The following is a 23,502-nucleotide window of genomic DNA, read 5'->3' as shown; positions in this document are numbered from 1 at the left end:
TGCAAGTGTGGGTTAGAGCGCGGTGGATGTACGGAATCGGAAGTGTGTGCGGTATTTTGCTCGTACAGCAAGGCTTTCTTGTAAACCGAGTTACAAATTTACAGAAAGCTTTGCTCATAAGGCGAAATACTCGCTAACTGGGTTACTCGTTAAGCAAGGTTCCACTGTATATTCCAGAATGGGCCCAGGATGGGGATCATATACACAAGGATGAGCCCAGGATGAGGGCCATACATACCAGGATGAGGATCATGTTTACCAGGATGAGGGCCATATATACCAGTATGAAGGCCATATATACCAGGATGGGGATCATATAAACCAGGATGAGGGCCATATACACCAGGATGCGAGCCATATATACCAAGATGGGACAAAGCTGGGGAACATATATACCAAAAAGAATGACATATACATCAGGATGATCAACACATATAACTGAAAGTGGCCCAGGATGGGGACATTAGTCTAGAATTGGGGATTATTACCCCCATAACAGTGTCAGCAGCAGATTTCTCCCATAACAGTGCATCATGATTACATTTTTTCCTTCAAGTTTTTTTTCCTATTTTCCTCCTCTAAAACCTAGGTGCGTCTTATGGTCATAATAATACAGTAAGCTTAAAAAGAAAGAAAATTGTGCTTTCCCTGACCAATTCTTACTTGAGCAATTGATTTTTGGATAAAACCCTTTGACTCACGGTACGTCATGATGCCTTCTCTCATGGGCCTGCCACGTTCCCTCTGATACCACCATGACCTTCAATCTATGCTCCACACTTGGGTATTATACTACTACTATGGCATAACAACCTCCCCTCCTCTTTCCCCCCTCTTCCATTCCCCTGACCAGGTGGTAAGACTGACATATATGACCTTGCAGGGCACCTTCTATTTAAACCCTCACAGGGGACCTATTGTCAGATCTTGTTGGGCTCTCATACCCCAGATTGTTGCTGGCGTGAGACTTGATATTGTCCTTTTGCTTGTTACATGATGACTTACCAGTGACACTGTGTAGCTGAATAATTAGGGACATATCATTTATGCACACTCATGTGCTGGTGGTCTGATATTATATCATATGTGATTTTTGGGGTATGTATTTTCTGCCATCATTATGTCATACACCCTGTGGGTTCGATTAACCCTATTGATAAATTTTGGAGGTATAGATAACCATTATTTTTGAAAATTGTGTATGTTACCTTGTATTCTTTCATGTGTCGCAATACCTTTTCCATCTGCACACAGGGGGAACGTGTTTGTACCTGTGCTATTCCTGCACATTTTAATTGGTTTTAATGTACACTTGTGTGTGTGTGTCTTTTTTGGACCTAATAAAAATTGTAATTTATGTGAATTATACGGACCATAGTCATTGTTTACTGTTATATCTGGGTTGCGCGTCCATTATGCATGAGCTTTTCCTCTCCCTTTTTCACCTTCTCTCATGTGACTCATCTGACAACAAGACCTGACTAATCATAAAAACATTTGCCAAATTCCGAATGCAAGAATGGCTCCTCTACTGTGTGGATTTTCTCATTGTCGACAAGAATTGATTTACCAGTTAAACATTTAATAACATTTTCCACATTCAGAACATAAAAATGGTTTATCCCGTGTGAAGCTTTCCATGGTCAAAAAGAGTTGATTTTCTAGTGAAACATTTACCACATTCCAGGCATGAACATAACTTCTCCCCTGTATGAGATCTCTGATGCACAACAAGTTCTGATTTCAAATTAAAACATTTCCCACAATCTGAACATGAAAATGGCTTCTCCCCTGTATGAGATCTTTGATGCCTAACAAGATGTGCTTTCTGAATAAAACATTGCTCACATTCTGAACATGGAAATGGCTTCTCCCCTGTGTGAGATCTTTGATGCCTAACAAGATGTGCTTTCTGAATAAAACATTTCCCACATTCTGAACATGAAAATGGCTTCACCCCTGTGTGAGATCTTTGATGCACAACAAGTTCTGATTTCCAAATAAAACATTTCCCACACTCGGAACATGAAAATGGCTTCTCCCCTGTGTGAATTTTCTGATGTCTGACAAATTCTGATTTCCGAATAAAACATTTCCCACATTCGTAACATGAAAATGGTTTCTCCCCTGTATGAGATCTTTGATGCACAACAAGGTCTGATTTCCGAATAAAACATTTCCCACACTCTGAACATGAAAATGGCTTCTCCCCCGTGTGATATCTTTGATGCACAACAAGTTCTGATTTCCAATGAAAACATTTCCCACACTTTGAACATGAAACTGGCTTCTCCCCTGTGTGATTTTTTTGATGCGTAACAAGATTTGATTTCTGACTAAAACATTTCCCACATTCGGAACATGTAAATGGCTTCTCCCCAGAATGAGATCTTTGATGGTTAACAAGATGTGAATTTCTACTAAAACATTTCCCACATTTTGAACATGAAAATGGTTTCTCCTTTGTAGGAGTCGTTTCATGTTCCACATCCCTTCTGTAACTTTTATTTTGCTTAAAATTATATGATAAATCAGAATTTTGGACTTGTTTGAAAACATCAGATGATAGAGCTTTCCGAGGAAGGACTGGAGGTATATATGGGACAACAGCATGCTCTTCATATGTATCATGTGTACTACTTTCATCATCTGTTATAAATTCTGAAGATATTAGATTTCCATCTGAACTCCCAATACAGTCATCTGCTAAAAATAAAAACAATGTTACTAGTTTTTAATGATATCTTGAAAAATGACATTTTTGTGTACTCACCGTAAAATGTCTATATTGGAGCCTTTCATTGGGGGACACAGACAGTGGGTATTATGATGTCTCTAGGGAGGCGTGACAATAGATTGAAAAAGTGTTAGCACCTCCACCCACAGCATATACCTTAGCTAGGCAGGAAACCAGCTCAGTTTGGTGTAAAAGCAGTAGGAGAAGGACAACCAAAACCACAAGGGTGGGAGCCGTGTCCCCCAATGAAAGGCTCCAAGGAAGACATTTTACGGTGAGTACACAAAAATGTCATTTCCTTTCTCGCCTTTTCATTGGGGGACACAGACAGTGGGATGTCCCAAAGCAGTCCCTGGGTGGGAACTGAACTATTAACAGTGTATAGCATCAGACTAACAGCTGACTAACAACTGCAACTGCAGTGAACATATATCAAAACACTGTAAAAAAAAAAAAACGAGCAGTGGCCACTTATAAATGGGTCACTGCCGCCTGAAGGACTTGTCTTCCAAGAGCAGCATCCGCGGAGGCATGCGTATGCACTCTGTAGAATTTTGTAAACGTGTGCACACTGGACCAGGTAGCGGCCTTGCAAAGTTGGGCCGCCGAAGCCTAATGGCGGATAGCCCAGGAAGCCCCCGCTGTTCGCGTAGAGTGGGCCCGCACAGATTGAGGAGGAACAACACCTCGTGTTTTGTAAGCCTCACAGATGGCAGTCCTAATCCATCGAGAAATCGTGGATTTAGAAGCCGGATTGCCCTTTTTGTGTCCTTCTGAGAGGACGAAGAGGGAATCGGACTTGCGCAACGGCGCTGTTCTGGAGATGTAGATCCGCAGAGCCCTGACAAGATCTAGAGTGTGAAGGGCTTTTTCAGAAGAGTAGACCGGGAGCGGGCAGAATGACAGCAACACAATGTCCTCGTTTAAGTGGAAAGAAGATACGACCTTCGGGAGAAAAGCGAGGGAAGGCCGAAGGACCACCTTATCATGATGGAAAATCAGGTAAGGTGAGCTACAGAAAAGAGCCGCTAGTTCGGACACTCGCCTGATAGAGGTAATGGCGACTAAAAAGGCAACCTTCCAGGACAGTCGTTGAAGAGAGATTTCTCTCAGAGGTTCGAAGGGAGGAAGCTGAAGAGCTCCGAGAACCAGATTCAGATCCCAGGAATCTAAGGGGTGGCGATAAGGAGGGACCAAATGCGCCACCCCTTGAAGAAAGGTACGGACCTGAGGGCGAGAAGCCAGCCGCTTCTGGAAAAATACTGACAAGGCAGAAACTTGTCCTTTAAGGGTACTGAGAGCTAGTCCCGAGTCCAGACCGTCTTGCAGAAAGGCAAGAACATTCGGGATTGAAAAGGTAAGGGGTGACCGATTATGATGGTCACACCAGGAAAGATAGATCTTCCAGGTCCTGTGGTAGATACTGGCGGAGGAGGGCTTCCGAGTATTAAGCATGGTATGAACTACCTTAGAAGAAAGACCTGATTTTGCTAGAATCAAGGATTCAAGCGCCACACCGTCAAATGCAGCTGTACTGTATTCTGGTGGAATATGGGACCTTGCGACAGAAGATCCGGGCGGTCTGGAAGATGCCAGGGAGTGTCGCCGAGCAGTTGGAGAAGCTCTGGGTACCAGGCTCTCCTGGGCCAGTCCGGGGCCACAAGGATCACCGGGATTCCCTCCGCTTTGATTTTCTTGATTACTCGGAATGAGAGGAAACGGATGGAAGATGTAGGGTAGTCGGAACTGCGCCCACGGAAAGACTAGGGCGTCGGAGCCAATCGCTAACGGGTCTCTCGACCGGGCTATGAAGGGACGTATTTTGGCATTCATTCGAGACACCATGAGGTCCACATCCGGGAGTCCCCAACGAAGAGTGATCTGATGGAACACTTCGTCGTGGAGGGACCATTCCCCTGCTGCTAGACCTTGCCTGCTGAGAAAGTCTGCGGCCCAGTTGTCTACCCCTGGGATATGGACAGCTGAAATAATGGGGATGTGCTTCTCTGCCCAAAGAAGAATCCTGGATACTTCCTTCATCGCTGCGAGTTCCTCCCTGACGGTTGATGTAAGCCACGGCCGTGGCATTGTCTGACTGGATCCGAACAGGGAGGCCCAATAGTAAGGGTTGAAAATTCTGAAGGGCCAAAAATATGGCTCTGATCTCCAGAACACTGATGTGCAGGGAGCGCTCGGAAGGAGATCAGCGTCCGTGAACAGTGTGGTGGAGAAACACCGCCCCCCAGCCTATCAGGCTGGCATCCGTCGTGACTATTTGCCAGTAGACCGGGCGGAAGGACTTCCCTTGAGATAGGGATGAGGCTTGAGTCCACCAGACGAGGGAGCTGAGCGCAGACCGAGATAGGCGAACTGACCGGTCTAGGGAAGCTGGATTCTTGTACCAGGAGGATAGAAGATCCAGTTGTAGAGGGCGCAGATGGAATTGGGCAAAGGACACGGCTTCTATGACAGTCACCATCTTGCCTAACACTCTCATTCCATTCCGAAGGGATGTGTGATGGCGAGAGCGGAGGGATTGGGCGGCCCGGATCAGGGAAGACCTCGTCCTCTGGAAGAAAAACCCGGGACTGAGCCATGTCTATCAGCATACCTAAAAAGGTGATGCACTGATGAGGAATGAGGGATGACTTGTTGAAGTTGATAAGCCACCCTAGCCTTGACAGCGTGTCTAGGCATAAACTTGAAGAGAGCTCCCTTTGACAAGAAGGTTGTCCAAATAGGGAACGACCAGGATGCCTCTGGGGTGTAAAATGGACATGACGGCCACCATGACCTTTGTGAAGACCCGAGGCGCAGTGGCCAGCCCAAAGGGGAGGGCCCTGAATTGGAAATGACAGTGTCCTACGGCAAAGCAAAGGAACCGTTGATGAGAGACACATATGGGAATGTGTAAATAAGCATCTTGAACATCTATGGAAGCTAGCAATTCTCCAGGTTCCATGGTGGCTAGCACTGCTCTCAATGATTCCATTCGGAAAGTTCGAATCCATACGAATTTGTTCAGCCCTTTGAGGTCCAAGATAGGGCGGACAGAGCCATCTTTTTTGGGAACGACAAAAAGGTTTGAATAGAAACCTTTGCCGCGCTGTTCCAGGGGCACTGGAATGATAACATTTGCTTTCTGTAAAGAGGCTATGGCCTGAAATAAGGCCTGGCTTTGCGTTTTGGACTTTGGAAGATGAGAACGCAAAAACCTGTTGCCCGGAAGGGAACGGAAATCGATCTTGTAACCTGAGGTGACGATTTCTTGAACCCAAGCATCGTGAGTGTGGTCTAGCCAGATATCCCGAAAAAGCAGAAGCCGCCCTCCAACAGGAGTCGGATCTGAGCGATACCTGGCGTCATGCTGAGGGGGCCTGTACAGAGCGAGGTCCTTTGGGTTTAGGTTGCTTGGAGTGGGAACGCCAAGAAGAGCCCCTTGAGTGACCGGATCCTCGTTCTGAGCGTTGGGACGATCTTTCGGCTGATGTTTTTTGGGGGGCAGGCCGAAAGGACTGCCTGCGCCAAGGAGATTTTTTAAAATTCCTGGATACAGGCCGCTTTTGAGGTAGAATGGTACTTTTACCACCCGTCGTCTCAGATATGAGTTTGTCCAGGGATTCTCCAAACAGACGCAGGCCATGGAAGGGGAGTGTGGACAGGGATTTCTTGGAGGCACTGTCCGCATTCCATATTTTTAGCCAAAGGACTCTGCGGTCAAAGACAGCATTGGCCGCCGATTGGGCTGACAAACTAGCTGCATCTAGGAAGCCGTGAAGAAAATAATTAGAGGCTAGAGAGAAGAAATCAAGGATCTCAAAAGCCGCCGGGGGAATATTACAAGAGCGAAGCATCCTGCGTAGATTCTTGCTCCACACCCCCATAGCTCTCGCAACCCATGTTAAGGCAAACAGGGGTGAAGAGAGGAGCCCGAAGCCTGGAAAACAGATTTCACCGCAGCATCAACTGTGCGCTCGGACGAGTCCTTGAGAGACGCGTTGTCTGAAACAGACATGACCGTGTGTTTAGCCAGTCTGGATACTGGCGGATCCACAACAGGGGGTACTGACCAGGGCTTAACCATTTCAGAGGGAAAGGGATAAGCGAAGAGAAGGGTTTTTATTAAACCTTCTATCAGGGTGATCCCACCGTTTAGATATAATTTGCCGAAAAACCGGGTCCTGAGCAAAGGATTTAGGAGGCTTCTTGGCCCGCTTGATTGCCGACTGAGAAGTCGGATCAGGAGGCTGATCAGAGATCGACAGAGAGTGATTGACAGCCGAAATTAGTGTGTCTTCTATATGCCTAGACTCAGAAAGGACATCTGAATCAGAGTCAGAGTCTTGGGAATTGTGACTACTAAAAGTCACAGAGCCCTGGTCAGACTGACCATCGTCCGAGTCTGAAGAGGCATAGAGGTCGCAATGGCGCCTTTTGGAAACAGCCTTTTTACGTTCTGGGGAAGAGGGACCAGACGAAGCAGGCGGGCTCCTCTGAGGGAGCTGAGCCGGGGGAAGGCTGTGGGAGCCTGAGGACGGCTGGGATATCTGAGCGGCAAGGTCATCTAACCTTTTAGACATTAGAAGAGCCCATGCAGGCATTACGTCATCAGACGGGGGTGCTGCCTGGCCGGTGGCCGGAGCAGAATCCAGAGACTGCATGGCATCCTGGTCCGGCAACGTGGTCTGATATGACACGGTAAAAGGGGCATCGCAGCCCCGGCATAGTGGATAGCTTCGGCCATTAGAAAACGAGCGTCCACAGGTGGTACAGGTCCATAGAGGACGCCTGGGAAGCTTTATCACCCTTGCGGTTACGCATGTCAGCAATAGAGTCCTACAGCCCTATAGGGGTAGAGTTATATGAGTGAGGAGCCACTAGCAGTATTATAAAGTTACTGCTATGCAGAGCCGGTATATACCGTAGCAAAATGGCATATACTGTCAAACAGCCGGCATATACAGTTAGGTCCAGAAATATTTGGACAGTGACACAAGTTTTGTTATTTTAGCTGTTTACAAAAACATGTTCAGAAATACAATTATATATATAATATGGGCTGAAAGTGCACACTCCCAGCTGCAATATGAGAGTTTTCACATCCAAATCGGAGAAAGGGTTTAGGAATCATAGCTCTGTAATGCATAGCCTCCTCTTTTTCAAGGGACCAAAAGTAATTGGACAAGGGACTCTAAGGGCTGCAATTAACTCTGAAGGCGTCTCCCTCGTTAACCTGTAATCAATGAAGTAGTTAAAAGGTCTGGGGTTGATTACAAGTGTGTGGTTTTGCATTTGGAAGCTGTTGCTGTGACCAGACAACATGCGGTCTAAGGAACTCTCAATTGAGGTGAAGCAGAACATCCTGAGGTTGATAAAAAAGAAAAAAATCCATCAGAGAGATAGCAGACATGCTTGGAGTAGCAAAATCAACAGTCGGGTACATTCTGAGAAAACAGGAATTGACTGGTGAGCTTGGGAACTCAAAAAGGCCTGGGCGTCCACGGATGACAACAGTGGTGGATGATCGCCGCATACTTTCTTTGGTGAAGAAGAACCCGTTCACAACATCAACTGAAGTCCAGAACACTCTCAGTGAAGTAGGTGTATCTGTCTCTAAGTCAACAGTAAAGAGAAGACTCCATGAAAGTAAATACAAAGGGTTCACATCTAGATGCAAACCATTCATCAATTCCAAAAATAGACAGGCCAGAGTTAAATTTGCTGAAAAACACCTCATGAAGCCAGCTCAGTTCTGGAAAAGTATTCTATGGACAGATGAGACAAAGATCAACCTGTACCAGAATGATGGGAAGAAAAAAGTTTGGAGAAGAAAGGGAACGGCACATGATCCAAAGCACACCACATCCTCTGTAAAACATGGTGGAGGCAACGTGATGGCATGGGCATGCATGGCTTTCAATGGCATTGGGTCACTTGTGTTTATTGATGACATAACAGCAGACAAGAGTAGCCGGATGAATTCTGAAGTGTACCGGGATATACTTTCAGCCCAGATTCAGCCAAATGCCGCAAAGTTGATCGGACGGCGCTTCATAGTACAGATGGACAATGACCCCAAGCATACAGCCAAAGCTACCCAGGAGTTCATGAGTGCAAAAAAGTGGAACATTCTGCAATGGCCAAGTCAATCACCAGATCTTAACCCAATTGAGCATGCATTTCACTTGCTCAAATCCAGACTTAAGACGGAAAGACCCACAAACAAGCAAGACCTGAAGGCTGCGGCTGTAAAGGCCTGGCAAAGCATTAAGAAGGAGGAAACCCAGCGTTTGGTGATGTCCATGGGTTCCAGACTTAAGGCAGTGATTGCCTCCAAAGGATTCGCAACAAAATATTGAAAATAAAAATATTTTGTTTGGGTTTGGTTTATTTGTCCAATTACTTTTGACCTCCTAAAATGTGGAGTGTTTGTAAAGAAATGTGTACAATTCCTACAATTTCTATCAGATATTTTTGTTCAAACCTTCAAATTAAACGTTACAATCTGCACTTGAATTCTGTTGTAGAGGTTTCATTTCAAATCCAATGTGGTGGCATGCAGAGCCCAACTCGCGAAAATTGTGTCACTGTCCAAATATTTCTGGACCTAACTGTACCTGCAGGCAGAGCCAGTATATACCGCTAATAGCTGATATACACCGCTAACCAGCAGGCACACACCGCTATAAAGACAGCGATATACCGCTGAGCAGAGCGGTATATAGTGCTGCAGAAGTGCAGAGCCAAGTCTGCTCCCCTCGTGGAAAATGGCGTCCAGCATTCCTGGCAGCCTGGAGGAGAGAGACGGCCCCTGGAGGCTGATTGGTCCCAGGGTTGGGACTAAGTATGACGGCCAATCGGAAAGGAGCTGCTCCTGAGTGAGGGAGCGGCTTCCAGAGCAGTGAGAGGGGGGCGTTGCTAGAATGCAGGCCGAAGCCGGGGGCTAAATTAATGATGCTCCCCGGGATCACGGCCTGCATTGCCCCACCTTTTGGCATTGCGCCTTTTCAAGCGACGGTTTGGATGCAGGGGACAGATGACTCATCGTCTCCCTACCTGCTCCTGGCTCCGTCTGAAGACGCGTCGGTGATGGATGCGGGGATCTTAGGCTATGTGCGCAAGTTGCGTACTAGCCCTGCAGAAATTTCTGCAGCGATCTGAAGAGCACACGTGCGCTTCAAATCGCTGCAGAAAATGTCCGTAGAGAAAAAAAACAAAGCCGATTCCATGCGCTCTGCCTGCAGCTCCTGCCATAGACAGAGCAGGAGCTGCCGGCAAAGCGCACGGAAGAAGTGACATGTCACTTCTTAGAACGCAGCACTTCGGGCAGCAGCCGAAGCGCTGCGCTCTAAGACGCCACGTGCGCACGGCCCCTGCACAATCTCCATAGACTGTGCAGGGGACGCAGAACGCATGCAGTTACGCTGCGCTACAAAGCACAGCGTAACTGCATGTATTTACGCAACATGCGCACATAGCCTTAGGGACGCATCTTCGTCTCAAGGCTGAAGCAGGTCCTCGGCTCTGCTAGCCCTCTGGAGCTACCTTGGTGTGAGGTGCTTCCAGGGAGCCTGGAGGGGTACGCAGACCCGACCACTTGGGCGCGAGGGAAGACTGACGGTTTGTGCACGCCAGGTTTCCTCTGCCCGTAAACTGGGGGAACGGGGGTGGCAAGGCACCCTGGTATTGCCCCTATCAAAAATAGAATGAATAAGAAAAAACAAAATAAGCTGGCCTGAGGCACTTCTGGTGGAGCTCAGTCCAGACATGTCAGCCTCCCTGCTGACACTAAAAAAAACTGAGCAAGTTTCCTGCCTAGCTAGGGTATATGCTGTGGGGGGAGGAGCTAACACTTTTTCAATCTAGTGTCACGCCTCCCTGGAGACATCATAATACCCACTGTCTGTGTCCCCCAATGAAAAGACGAGAAAGGAATACATTTATTGTTTTTAAACCATAACATCAGAAATTAAATTAGGGAAAAATTATTCCGAATCTGTTTTCCAATTTCTAGATAAAAGAGTCACATCTTCGTTAATTCAGACCTCCTATTCCTGTCTCCAGGATATCTCTCTAGTAGCACCAGTTCTCTGGAATGTCCTACAGTAAATAATCTGATTGTCACAATGTGACTGCAGGATAACAAGGGACAGTGGGCTCCTATATTGTCCCTCACGCTAGTAGACCCTAGGCCAGTCATGGCGAACCTTTTACAGGCCGAGTGCCCAAACTGTAGTTCTAAACCTAGTTTTTTTTCCGAAGTGCCAACCAATCCTATTATGTAAATAATTGATTTTAACCTTACCTTTGCAGTCTTCTCTTCTCTTCAGCAGGGGGCATCACGCTCATGCATGCTTACCACACATTGGAGCTGAGCCCCTGCCCTTTCCAGACACAGCAGTTGGATTGATCTTTCTGGAAATAAATTGCAGCATATTAGACAGAGATTTTAGCCTGGAATGCAATCAGATGTCACCCTGCAATCCACATCTACATTTCAATGTCTGAACATCTTGAAATCCCATAAAGACGTACGAGTTGCTATTCTCCCCTTTCATTGTGTAGTTATGTCCCCTTCCTGGCCACTTCCTGGTAAACATGTCCCCCATCCTGATATATATTTCCTACATTCTGGTATATTTGTCCACATCATGGCCCCATCTTGGTAAATGTACCCCATCCTGGTAAATGTACCCCATCCTGGTAAATGTACCCTATCCTGGTAAATGTATCCCATCCTGGCATGTTCCCCCATGCTGTTAAATGACCCCTTCCTGGTAAATGTACCCCATCCTGGTAAATATACCCCATCCTGGTAAATGTATCCCATCCTGGCATGTTCCCCCATCCTGGTAAATGTACCCCATCCTGGTAAATGTACCCCATCCTGGTAAATGTACCCCATCTTGGTAAATGTACTCCATCCTGCTAAATGTATCCCATCCTGGCATGTTCCCCCATGCTGTTAAATGACCCCATCCTGGTAAATGTACCCCATCCTGGTAAATGTATCCCATCCTGGCATGTTCCCCCATGCTGTTAAATGACCCCATCCTGGTAAATGTACCTCATCCAGGCATGTTCCCTTATCCTGGTAAATGTACCCCATCCTGATAAATGTCACCCTTCCTGCTAAATGTTCCCCATCCTGGCATTTTTCCTCATCCTGGCATGTTTCCCCCCCATCCTTTCATGTTTCCCCCCATTCTGGTAAATGTATCCCCCATTCTGGTAAATGTATCCCCCATTCTGGTAAATGTATCCCCCATACTGGTAAATATATCCCCCATACTGGTAAATGTACCCCTTCCTGGCATGTTTCCCTTCCTGCTAAATGTACCCCATCCTGGCATGATTTCCCCCATCCATACAGTCATGTTTACCCCCATCCTTGCAGCCATGTTTCCCCCATCTTTGCAGCCATGTTTCCCCCATCTTTGCACGTTTCTCTCCATCTTTGCACGTTTCTCTCCATCTTTGCAGCCATGTTTTCCCCGTGCTCTCCATGTTTTCCCCGTGCTCTGTTTGCCCCGTGCTCTGTTTGTATATGCCCCATGCTCCCATGTTCCCCCCGTGCTAGCTCTGTCCCCCGTGCTCCCCATGTTCCCCCCGTGCTAGCTCTGTCCCCCGTGCTCCTCATGTTTCCCCCGTGCTGGCTCTGTCCCCGTGCGCTCCATGTTTCCCCCATGTAGGCTCTGTCCCCCATGCTTCAATGTTTCCCCCGTGCTCCCCATGTGTCCTCCGTGCGCTCCATGTTTGCCCCGTGCTGGCTCTGTCCCCGTGCGCTCCATGTTTCCCCCGTGTGCTCCATGTTTCCCCCGTGCGCTCCATGTTTCCCCCGTGCGCTCCATGTTTCCCCCGTGCGCTCCATGTTTCCCCCATGCTCCCATGTTTCCCCCGTGCGCTCCATGTTTCCCCCATGCTCCCATGTGTCCCCCGTGCGCTCCATGTGTCCCCCGTGCTCCCCATGTGTCCCCCGTGCGCTCCATGTTTGCCCCGTGCTGGCTCTGTCCCCCGTGCGCTCCATGTTTCCCCCGTGCGCTCCATGTTTCCCCCATGCTCCCATGTTTCCCCCGTGCGCTCCATGTTTCCCCCATGCTCCCATGTTTCCCCCGTGCGCTCCATGTTTCCCCGTGCGCTCCATGTTTCCCCCGTGCGCTCCATGTTTCCCCCATGCTCCCATGTTTCCCCCGTGCGCTCCATGTTTCCCCCGTGCTCCCATGTGTCCCCCGTGCGCTCCATGTGTCCCCCGTGCTCCCCATGTGTCCCCCGTGCGCTCCATGTTTGCCCCGTGCTGGCTCTGTCCCCCGTGCGCTCCATGTTTCCCCCGTGCGCTCCATGTTTCTCCCGTGCACTCCATGTTTCCCCCATGCTCCCATGTTTCCCCCGTGCGCTCCATGTTTCCCCCATGCGCTCCATGTTTCCCCCGTGCGCTCCATGTTTCCCCCGTGCAGGCTCTGTCCCCCATGTGTCCCCCGTGCAGGCTCTGTCCCCCATGTGTCCCCCATGCGCTCCATGTTTCCCCCGTGCAGGCTCTGTCCCCCATGTGTCCCCCGTGCGCTCCATGTTTCCCCCGTGCAGGCTCTGTCCCCCATGTGTCCCCGTGCGCTCCATGTTTCCCCCGTGCAGGCTCTGTCCCCCATGTGTCCCCCGTGCAGGCTCTGTCCCCCATGTGTCCCCCGTGCAGGCTCTGTCCCCCATGTGTCCCCCGTGCGCTCCATGTTTCCCCCGTGCAGGCTCTGTCCCCCATGTGTCCCCGGTGCGCTGCATGTTTCCCCCGTGCAGGCTCTGCCCCCCCACATCTTGGCACAGCCGCACAGAGGCTAAAAATAAAAAAAAAAACTCACCTTCTGGCCCCCACTCCTCCACTGCTGCATCCTCAGTCACTTCAGTTCCCGCGCGGCCACAAGACACCGGCGCCGCCTACTGACGCTCCTCCGTCTCCTAGGCAACAGGTCTGCAGCCCAGCAGAGGAGGAGTGTCAGAGCGAGGAGAAATGTCTCCTCTGCTAAACACCAGTTTGAGCTGCTGGCGCGACCACACCAGCAGATCAAACTGGCGCAGTGTGGCGACAGCGGCGTGCCAGCACAAACGGCTCTGCGTGCCCTGTCTGGCACGCGTGCCATAGGTTCGCCATCACTGCCCTAGGCAAAAAAATTTTTATAATGCAGTTTGGAATATTTGATGCCTTAGTGCACATTGGTGCTGGCTCTTTGTTGTTTCTTTGTTGAATTGGTCGGTGGTTGACCTCCACCTTGCTATGCACCCCAATTTGGGATGTATTCCATCTGTATAGATTTTGGCGTTTGGTGACTGTTCACATTGGGTCATCAGGCTTTGTCCACAGGCTATATATATACTTCATGCAGCATTTGCTTGGACCTGTCCCGCCCACAGCCATGACTCAGTCATGGGTACGGGACTGCAATAGACCAGGTGAGTGCTGCTGAGAGCAGTTCTGCTATTTATATGTGAGGCCGCATGGCACATTTTATAAAAATATTTTAGTGTAGGACTGCTTCAAATGAGATTTGCCGTGACGTGGCGAAGCAGCTCAAGAAATTGCAATTTTTTGCCAAAAATCTCAAAAAAATTTTTATAATGCAGTTTGGAATATTTGATGCCTTAGTGCACATTGGTGCTGGCTCTTTGTTGTTTCTTTGTTGAATTGGTCGGTGGTTGACCTCCACCTTGCTATGCACCCCAATTTGGGATGTATTCCATCTGTATAGATTTTGGCGTTTGGTGACTGTTCACATTGGGTCATCAGGCTTTGTCCACAGGCTATATATATACTTCATGCAGCATTTGCTTGGACCTGTCCCGCCCACAGCCATGACTCAGTCATGGGTACGGGACTGCAATAGACCAGGTGAGTGCTGCTGAGAGCAGTTCTGCTATTTATATGTGAGGCCGCATGGCACATTTTATAAAAATATTTTAGTGTAGGACTGCTTCAAATGAGATTTGCCGTGACGTGGCGAAGCAGCTCAAGAAATTGCAATTTTTTGCCAAAAATCTCAAAAAAAAAAAAAAAAATTTTTATAATGCAGTTTGGAATATTTGATGCCTTAGTGCACATTGGTGCTGGCTCTTTGTTGTTTCTTTGTTGAATTGGTCGGTGGTTGACCTCCACCTTGCTATGCACCCCAATTTGGGATGTATTCCATCTGTATAGATTTTGGCGTTTGGTGACTGTTCACATTGGGTCATCAGGCTTTGTCCACAGGCTATATATATACTTCATGCAGCATTTGCTTGGACCTGTCCCGCCCACAGCCATGACTCAGTCATGGGTACGGGACTGCAATAGACCAGGTGAGTGCTGCTGAGAGCAGTTCTGCTATTTATATGTGAGGCCGCATGGCACATTTTATAAAAATATTTTAGTGTAGGACTGCTTCAAATGAGATTTGCCGTGACGTGGCGAAGCAGCTCAAGAAATTGCAATTTTTTGCCAAAAATCTCAAAAAAATTTTTATAATGCAGTTTGGAATATTTGATGCCTTAGTGCACATTGGTGCTGGCTCTTTGTTGTTTCACTGCCCTAGGCTATCCCTAATCTCTGGATTACCCCTGAAGGTGAAGATGCCCTTGTCCCGTACCTTACTATTGTCCTGACTAGATCTAATCTGTGATCCCCCAGGGAAGAAAATGGAAGGAGTATGATGGAAATACAGACTAAGTCAGACGGGAAAATTAAAACTCAGGCACACTGCATACTCACAGAAATAAACAGTGAGAGACTAAGGAGAAAAGCAAGAGCAGGAAAGCAGAAACAAAAGGACAACAAGGGTTAACACAACAACAGTTCACAGCAATAATTCACAACAATCACCTGTTAGTCTGTATCACAACACCTCACCAGACAGGAAAAGGTAAACTATAGCTGGCATTAATGGAATAGTCCAGCCAGCATATTCAGGAGGGGAGAGAATGACACTGGCTTCCTGCAGCATGTGATCAAATACACTAACTAGCAGCCCACCAGGGATTAACTCTTGGTAGGCCTGCCTAAGTCTGTGGTTCAATGCCTGTGTCTCCCTGCACTGCTCACAGACATCAGAGAAGTTAGCAGGCAGAGTGTAGCTTCCGCAGATCCTGACACCGCCTTGACAGTTCAATAACCTACAAACATCCTTGTGACATTGATCCTCCACAACATAGACAATTTCAAATAGATTTTGTTCGAAGACGAAAATAAAATAGTTAAAAGACAGATGGTGGAAATTTAATGTGGTTAGTGGTTGGACTGTAATTTTGATGGCCTATCCTTAGCCTTTGTAACCAAAGCAGGTAGCAGGGTCTTGCAGCCTGTACAGATAAACATTTGTGCTCCAATTCATAAAAACTGGCGATGTACACTGAAAAATGACATCAGGGACTGGAGTGAGATTTCTCGCATAGGAAACGATGCAGTTTGTTATGAATTAGAGAAGTGGTGGCATCACAATCTTGTTCTGGCCAAGCTCTGCCCATTTTGGCAAAGCTGGATAAAATTGGCGTGACCACACACAAACACATACACACACACACACACACACACACACACACACACACACACACACCAGTCTGTCTCCTCTTCAGCTTCAAACTCCTGCTTGAAACCTTTGGTCACATGACGTGATGTCCAAAAGGTCCTTAAGTAGTCCTTTAATTGGCATATAAACACTGGAGCTCCTAGGAGAATGGGGGCCTGTGAAATTGCCCAGTTTGCTCTCCCTTTCCCCTAATGCCAGTCCTGCATGCCAGCCTGTGTCCTGTTCAGTTCATTTAGACTCCTGCAATTAAAAGACCTTTGGTTACATCATGCCACATGACTTTGAAGTCATCAAAGGTCCTTAAACAATCAACCTTAGAATACAACTGATGGACTCCATAAGAGAGTGGGGTTCCTGAGAAATTGTGCAGTTTGACTCCTCTCAACGCTGGCCCTGACTGTAACTAGGGATTATTTTCAGGGTAGGTCTTATTTTCAAGGAAACAGGGTATTCATGAACCCTCTGCAGGTCTTTGAGTTGCCTTCATAACAACATAGAGAAGACACTAGAAAACAGCAGAAGAAGCAGAAGCAAAGAAAATACAGCTGAAAACCCAGAGCAGAAAGCCTAAAAATGTAAACACAAAATTAGTGCAGAAAGTACATGAGTAGATATCTCTTACTGGATAGAACTGGAGGAGACACATCCTGAGGAACATCGGGATCTTCTTGTTTACAGTCCTGTGGGAGAAGAGGACGGGGACATCTCTCTGGTGTTGTCCTCTTACTGGATAGACCTGGAGGAGACACATACAGGGACTGAATTCATTCCTTACATACAGATAATTATAGGCCGTGTGTATTTAGTCCTGTCTATTACCTGGTGATGTGAGGGGCTGGGGAACCTCCATCATGACGTCCTTGTACAGATCTTTGTGTCCTTCTAAATACTCCCACTCCTCCATGGAGAAATAGACGGTGACGTCCTGACACCTTATAGGAACCTGACACATACAATGACACCGTCACCCCCGATCCCTCCATAGCGTTACTGTATAATGTCCCAGCATTCCCAGCAGTGTCACCTCTCCAGTCAGCAGCTCAATCATCTTGTAGGTGAGTTCTAGGATCTTCTGCTCATTGATGTCCTCATGTATCGGGGGGTGAGGTGGAGGCCCCGTGATTGGGCTCAGGGGTCTTCCCCATCCCTCAGACACAGGGGCCTGACAGCGCTCACTAGAGGTCTTCTTCACTACTGTGTAATCCTGGTTATGGAGAGACACAGTAATAAATCTCACTCCAGACATTTCCAGAGTCCTCACCTCTCCAGTTCTGTCCATCTGTTATTCCCATAGATAAGAATGATGTAATGTGACGTCATCAGAATCTCTCACCTCTCCAGTAAGCCGGAAGAGGATCTCTAGGGTGAGGTGTAATATCCTCTCCGCCATCTTGTCCCTGTCCATATCCATCCTTCACGGGGCAATCAGGAGAATTCTCTTATGTAGAATAAAACCACTGAGAGGATCCGATATTATAACGACCTGAATGGGAAGGAGATGAGCCGATATGTAACATTAATGGAGATAATAATGAAGGGAAGATATAATTTGAGCAGTAAAAAAAAATTTCGACATGAAATGAGTTTCTAAAAAGGGTATCAATGAAAACGTCGGCTCATCAAGCAAAAAGCAAGTCGTCACTCAGCTCCAATGTTGGAAAATGGAGATTTTTTAATGTTTTTTTTTCTTTTTTTACAAAACTCTGATTTTTATTTAGTACTAGAGATGAGTGAACCTGGAGTTCGGTTTTCGGTTCAAACTCAGACTTCTCCAAGATAGTAAAGTTCAGGTTTGGAGTTCGGGGGCTTTACGTATGGAAACCGCTCTCGTGTGATCGGATGTATTGTGCACCAAGAAATAAAACTGAAAACCCGCCCTCCCCTGTTAGTGATGTGTTTATGGCTGCATGTGGGCGGAGACCCGAACTGCTAATCAGTGACTTCAAATAAAGTTCAGGTAAAGTCCAAGTCCAGAACCGATCTTTACAAATGTTCAGCTGGACCAGCAGAAGCCGAACGTCCACGGGTCCGCTCATCTCTAGTCACCACTGAGATAATAAATGTCTGATATTGCCGTAATCACACTGACCTGGAGAATCACGCTGACCGCTCACTTCCAGCACATCGTGAATGGAGTGAAAACAATGATGGAATTATTTTTTTTCACCATTTCCCCACACTTTGAATTTTTACTTAATTTCCAGTACATTTTATGGTAAAATTAAAACCTGAGTCATTTTTAAAAAAAAAAACAACCTTTATACGGCAATGTGGATGGGAAAATAAAAGAGCAGAGTAACAACACGCAATCATGAAGCATCAGGTGCGGAAATCCGTCAATCTCTAGATAAGGCACAGACGGTTTATTACTGCCTCTGCCTTCTCTGTCACTGTATACACAGCTCTGCGGTGCAATGCAGCGGGAATGGTGAGGGACCTGACAGTGACACAGATCTCTGTGTGAGAACCCATCCACCATCAGTACTTGCCATCTGTAATTGTTTGGAGTCTGGTGAATGCAATTATTTTTTGGGGGGGATATTTGCTTTCTTTTGTGGGTGTCTGCTTTCTTTGATAAAACTCCTGCTGTATTCTTTAACTTTTTTAGATGTTTGGACAATTCATTATGGAACCACAACCAAGGTGTATTTTTGGAGTGGGGTTTATGTTTTAAATATACTCAAAAAAACTCCCAAAAATCCTACTAGGGCTTATTTTCAAGGTACATCTTACAGTCATATGAAAAAGTTTGGGGACCCCTATTAATGTTAACCTTTTTTCTTTATAACAATTTGGGTTTTTGCAACAGCTATTTCAGTTTCATATATCTAATAACTGAAGGACTCAGTAATATTTCTGGATTGAAATGAGGTTTATTGTACTAACAGAAAATGTGCAATCCGCATTTAAACAAAATTTGTCAGGTGCATAAGTATGGGCACCCTTATCAATTTCTTGATTTGAACACTCCTAACTACTTTTTACTGACTTAAGGGGGCTTTACACGCTGCGACATCGCTAATGCGGAGTCGTTGGGGTCACGGAATTTGTGATGCACATCCGGCCGCATTAGCGATGTTGCTGCGTGTGACACCGATGAGCGATTTTGCATCGCTGCAAAAACAAGCAAAATCGCTCATCGGTGACATGGGGGTCCATTCTCGATTATCGTTACTGCAGCAGTAACGATGTAGTTCATCGCTCCTGCGGCAGCACACATTGCTATGTGTGATGCCGCAGCAACGAGGAACCTCTCCTTACCTGCCTCCCGGCCGCTATGAGGAAGGAAGGAGGTGGGCGGGATGTTCCGGCCACTCATCTCCACCCCTCTGTTTCTATTGGGCGGCCGCTCAGTGACGTCGCTGTGACGCCGCACGGACCGCCCCCTTAGAAAGGAGGCGGTTCGCCGGTCACAGCGACGTCGCAGGGCAGGCAAGTACGTGTGACGGGTCTGCGCGATGTTGTGCGGCACGGGCAGCGATTTGCCCGTGTCGCACAACAGATGGGGTACAGAACAGATGCGGGTACCCACACTAGCGATATTGGGACCGATATCGCAGCGTGTAAAGTAGCCTTTACTGAAGCACTAAATTGGTTTTGTAACCTCATTGAGCCTTGAACTTCATAGGCAGGTGTAGCCAATCATGAGAAAAGGTATTTAAGGTGGCCACTTGCAAGTTGTTCTCCTATTTGAATCTCCTATGAAGAGTGGCATCATGGGCTCCTCAAAACAACTCTCAAATGATCTGAAAACAAAGATTATTCAACATAGTTGTTCAGGGGAAGGATCCAAAAAGCTGTCTCAGAGATTTAAACTGTCAGTTTCCACTGTGAGGAACATAGGAAGGAAATGGAAGAACACAACTTTGCACAAGGAGAAGCTGTATGGGAGAGTGATGCGAAAGAAGCCGTTTCTGCAACCACGCCACAGACAGAGTCGCCTGAGGTATGCAAAAGCACATTTGGACGAACCAGTTACATTTTGGAAGAAGGTCCTGTGGACTGATGAAACAAAGATTGAGTTGTTTGGTCATACAAAAAGGCGTTATGCATGGAGGCAAAAAAACACGACATTCCAAGAAAAGCACTTGCTACCCCACAGTAAAATGTGGTGGAGGTTCCATCATGCTTTGGGGCAGTGTGGCCAATGCCGGCACTGGGAATCTTGTTACAGTTGAGGGTCGCATGGATTCAACTCAGTATCAGCAGATTCTTGACAATAATGTGCAAGAATCAGTGACGAAGTTGAAGTTACGCAGGGGATGGATATTTCAGCAAGACAATGATCCAAAACACCGCTCCAAATCTACTCAGGCATTCATGCAGAGGAACAATTACAATGTTCTGGAATGGCCACCCCAGTCCCCAGACCTGAATATCATTGAACATCTGTGGGATGATGTGAAGCGTGCTGTCCATGCTCGGCGACCATCAAACTTAACTGAACTGGAATTGTTTTGTAAACAGGAATGGTCAAATCTACCTTCATCCAGGATCCAGGAACTCATTAAAAGCTACAGGAAGCGACTAGATGCTGTTATTTTTGCAAAAGGAGGATCTACAAAATATTAATGTCACCTTTATGTTAAGGTGCCCATACTTTTGCACCGGTCAAATTTTGTTTAAATGCGGATTGCACATTTTTTGTTAGTACAATAAACCTCATTTCAATCCAGAAATATTACTGAGTCCATCAGTTATTAGATATATGAAACTGAAATAGCTGCAAATACCCAAATTGTTATAAAGAAAAAAGGTTAACATTAATAGGGGTGCCCAAACTTTTTCATATGACTGTATTTTCGAGGAAACAGGGTAGAAAGAGCTGACGGTGCCTCCTCCCCCATATACAGAGGATATGGTCACCGCTGAGACATTATATCAGCCCCAGTTAAACGGGAAGGAAGATGAAAATAAAAATAAACTGAACTGACCCCGCCCCCTTCCAATGTGTGACATATAGGAAAATGCCACTCTCAATCCAAATCTCTGTTATTAGCCCCGACCAGGTAAAAAGCAGCCATATATGCAAAATAAGAAGTGTTACTAAATAACTATGAAATATGTACATGTGATCATAGACATATATTGAGACGGCGTCCAGCTTTCAGTCATAGGGGTGGCACCGAGTGGTTTTAGTCACTGCTCAGTATACCGCGCTCTTGACACTGACTGACAGCAGGTTCCAATGCTCAGTGGCTGTCAGTCAGTGTGGGGGGTGGGGTATATATGTTGTAATAACAGACACTTCCCTTATTTTCAAACTGGTATCGCTCGACATCAGACACAATGCTGAAGTTGGTTTCTTATTCATCCAGTTTCTTATTCGAGGCTGAAGTTGGTTTATTTTTTTTTTCAGTTTTTATTTTTTTGTTTTTTTTTACAGGTTTAACAACATAAAAAAAACAAACAAATCACAATAATAAAATACAATACAGTACGGAGCCTGGATGTGAATACACTTAAAAGCAGCAAAAAATGTACCAAACTGGTACAAAGTGGGCATCAAAGTGACATCAAAACTCTTTATTCACAAGGATAACAGGAAAAATTGCACCACACAATTTATTGTGCAGTTTCCTGAGTACACAGATACCTCATATGTGCTGCAAATCAAATGTTTGGGTGCACGGCAGGGCTTAGAAGGGAAGGAGCGCCATTTGACTGTAAAATTGGAAGGAATCATTAGCGAATGCCATGTCGCGTTTGGAGCTCCTGAGCTGCCTAAACAGTGGAGCTCCATCAAAAGTGATCACATTTTGGAAACTAGACCTCTCAAGGATTTTATCCAGGGGTATAGTGAGCATTTTGAACCCACAGGTACTTTATAAAATTTAATAAACTTAGGTCGTTATATTGAAAATGTTCTTTTTTTCACAAAAATGTTGCTTCAGCACCAAATTTCTCACTTTTTCAAGCGGCAACACCAAAATGTGGACCCACAGTTTGTTATCCAATTTCTTATGAGCGCAGCGATACCCCACGTGGCTTTAAATCTCTGTTTGGACAAATGGTAGGGCCCATAACAGAAGGAGCACCATATGAATTTTGGAAAAATTGAAAAAAAATTGCGGGCACCATGTCGCATTTTCAGGACCCCTAAGGTTCCTATAAAGCAGAAACCCCCATAAGTGACCCCATTTTGAAAACTAGACCCTCAAGGATTTCCTTCTGGGGTATAGTAAACATTTTGAAACCACAGGTACTTCACACAAATGTTGCTGTAGTGCCAAATTTCTCACTTTTAGGTATGTGCCCACGATCCAGCGACACTGTGTCTAGACGCAATGTCAGCTTTCGTGCAGAGATGCGAGTATTGTCCACTGGAGAACGCAGCTGCCCGGGCCCACGATCCAGGTTCAGGCTGCTGAGGACTTTAGCTCTATTTTCCCTTTGGTCGAAACTCTCGTCTCCACAGCATAAATTGACATGCTGAGGCTCAGGAAGCCGCGCTGCAGGTCAGTTTATGCTAAGGAATAAAACAAGCACAGTGGGCAGGAGATTTCCAAAAATCCTTCCATTGCGTTTGTACTGCACAGCGCAGCATTTTGGACGCAGCGAAAAGACTCTGTGTCCAAAACGCTGCAAACACTGATCGTGGACACATAGCCTAAAAAGCTAATATGGATGGATGGATAGACAAACACATATATAATGTCCCAGCCCCCAGCATAATCTAAGCTGGCACCCTTTAGTGACTTTCATGTGGCAGTGAAGGGTGTTTACCTTATATTTAGCCAAAAAATAAATAATTGAAAAAAAACCTATGTGGGTTCCCCCCATTTTTGATAGCCGGCTAGGGTAAAGCAGATGGCTGAAGCCTGCAGATCACAGTTGGCAGCTTCACCTTGGCTGGTAATCCAAAACAGAGGGCCCCCCACGCAGTTTTTTTTTTAAATTATTGATAAATAATTAAAAAAAACAAAACATGGGTTCCCCCCAAATTGGATCACCAGCCAAGGTGAAGCTGACAGTTGGTGTCTGGTATTCTCAGGGTGGGAAGGGCCATGGTTATTTGGCCCTTCCCAGCCTAAAAATAGCAGGCCGCAGCCGTCCCAGCAGTGGCGCATCCATTAGATGTACCAATCCTGGCACTTCACTCTGGCTCATCCCATTGCCCTGGTGCGGTGGCAAACGGGGTAATAAATGGGGGTTGATACCAGCTGTGTAATGTCACCTGGCATCAAGTCCTGGGGTTAGAACCGCTCTGCGCAAGCGGACGAT

General features: G+C 46.6%; 1 protein-coding gene across 1 annotated transcript in view; it reads right to left on the bottom strand.

Annotated features, from left to right (window-relative positions):
* Positions 1-1,565: 1,565 nt before the first annotated feature.
* Positions 1,566-23,502, bottom strand: part of LOC142259198 (uncharacterized) — a 50,300-nt gene continuing 28,363 nt past the window's right edge. The window contains exon 3 of the mRNA XM_075331693.1: positions 1,566-2,706. Within this exon, the coding sequence (XP_075187808.1) occupies positions 1,619-2,706 (1,088 nt within the window). The 3' untranslated portion in view covers positions 1,566-1,618. The remainder of the gene's footprint in view (positions 2,707-23,502) is intronic.

This window comes from Anomaloglossus baeobatrachus (genome assembly GCF_048569485.1).
Source record: "Anomaloglossus baeobatrachus isolate aAnoBae1 chromosome 5 unlocalized genomic scaffold, aAnoBae1.hap1 SUPER_5_unloc_30, whole genome shotgun sequence".
NCBI classification, from domain to species: domain Eukaryota; kingdom Metazoa; phylum Chordata; class Amphibia; order Anura; family Aromobatidae; genus Anomaloglossus; species Anomaloglossus baeobatrachus.
The sequence above is the reverse complement of the archived record's forward strand: the minus strand, read 5'-3'. Positions and strand labels throughout refer to the sequence as shown.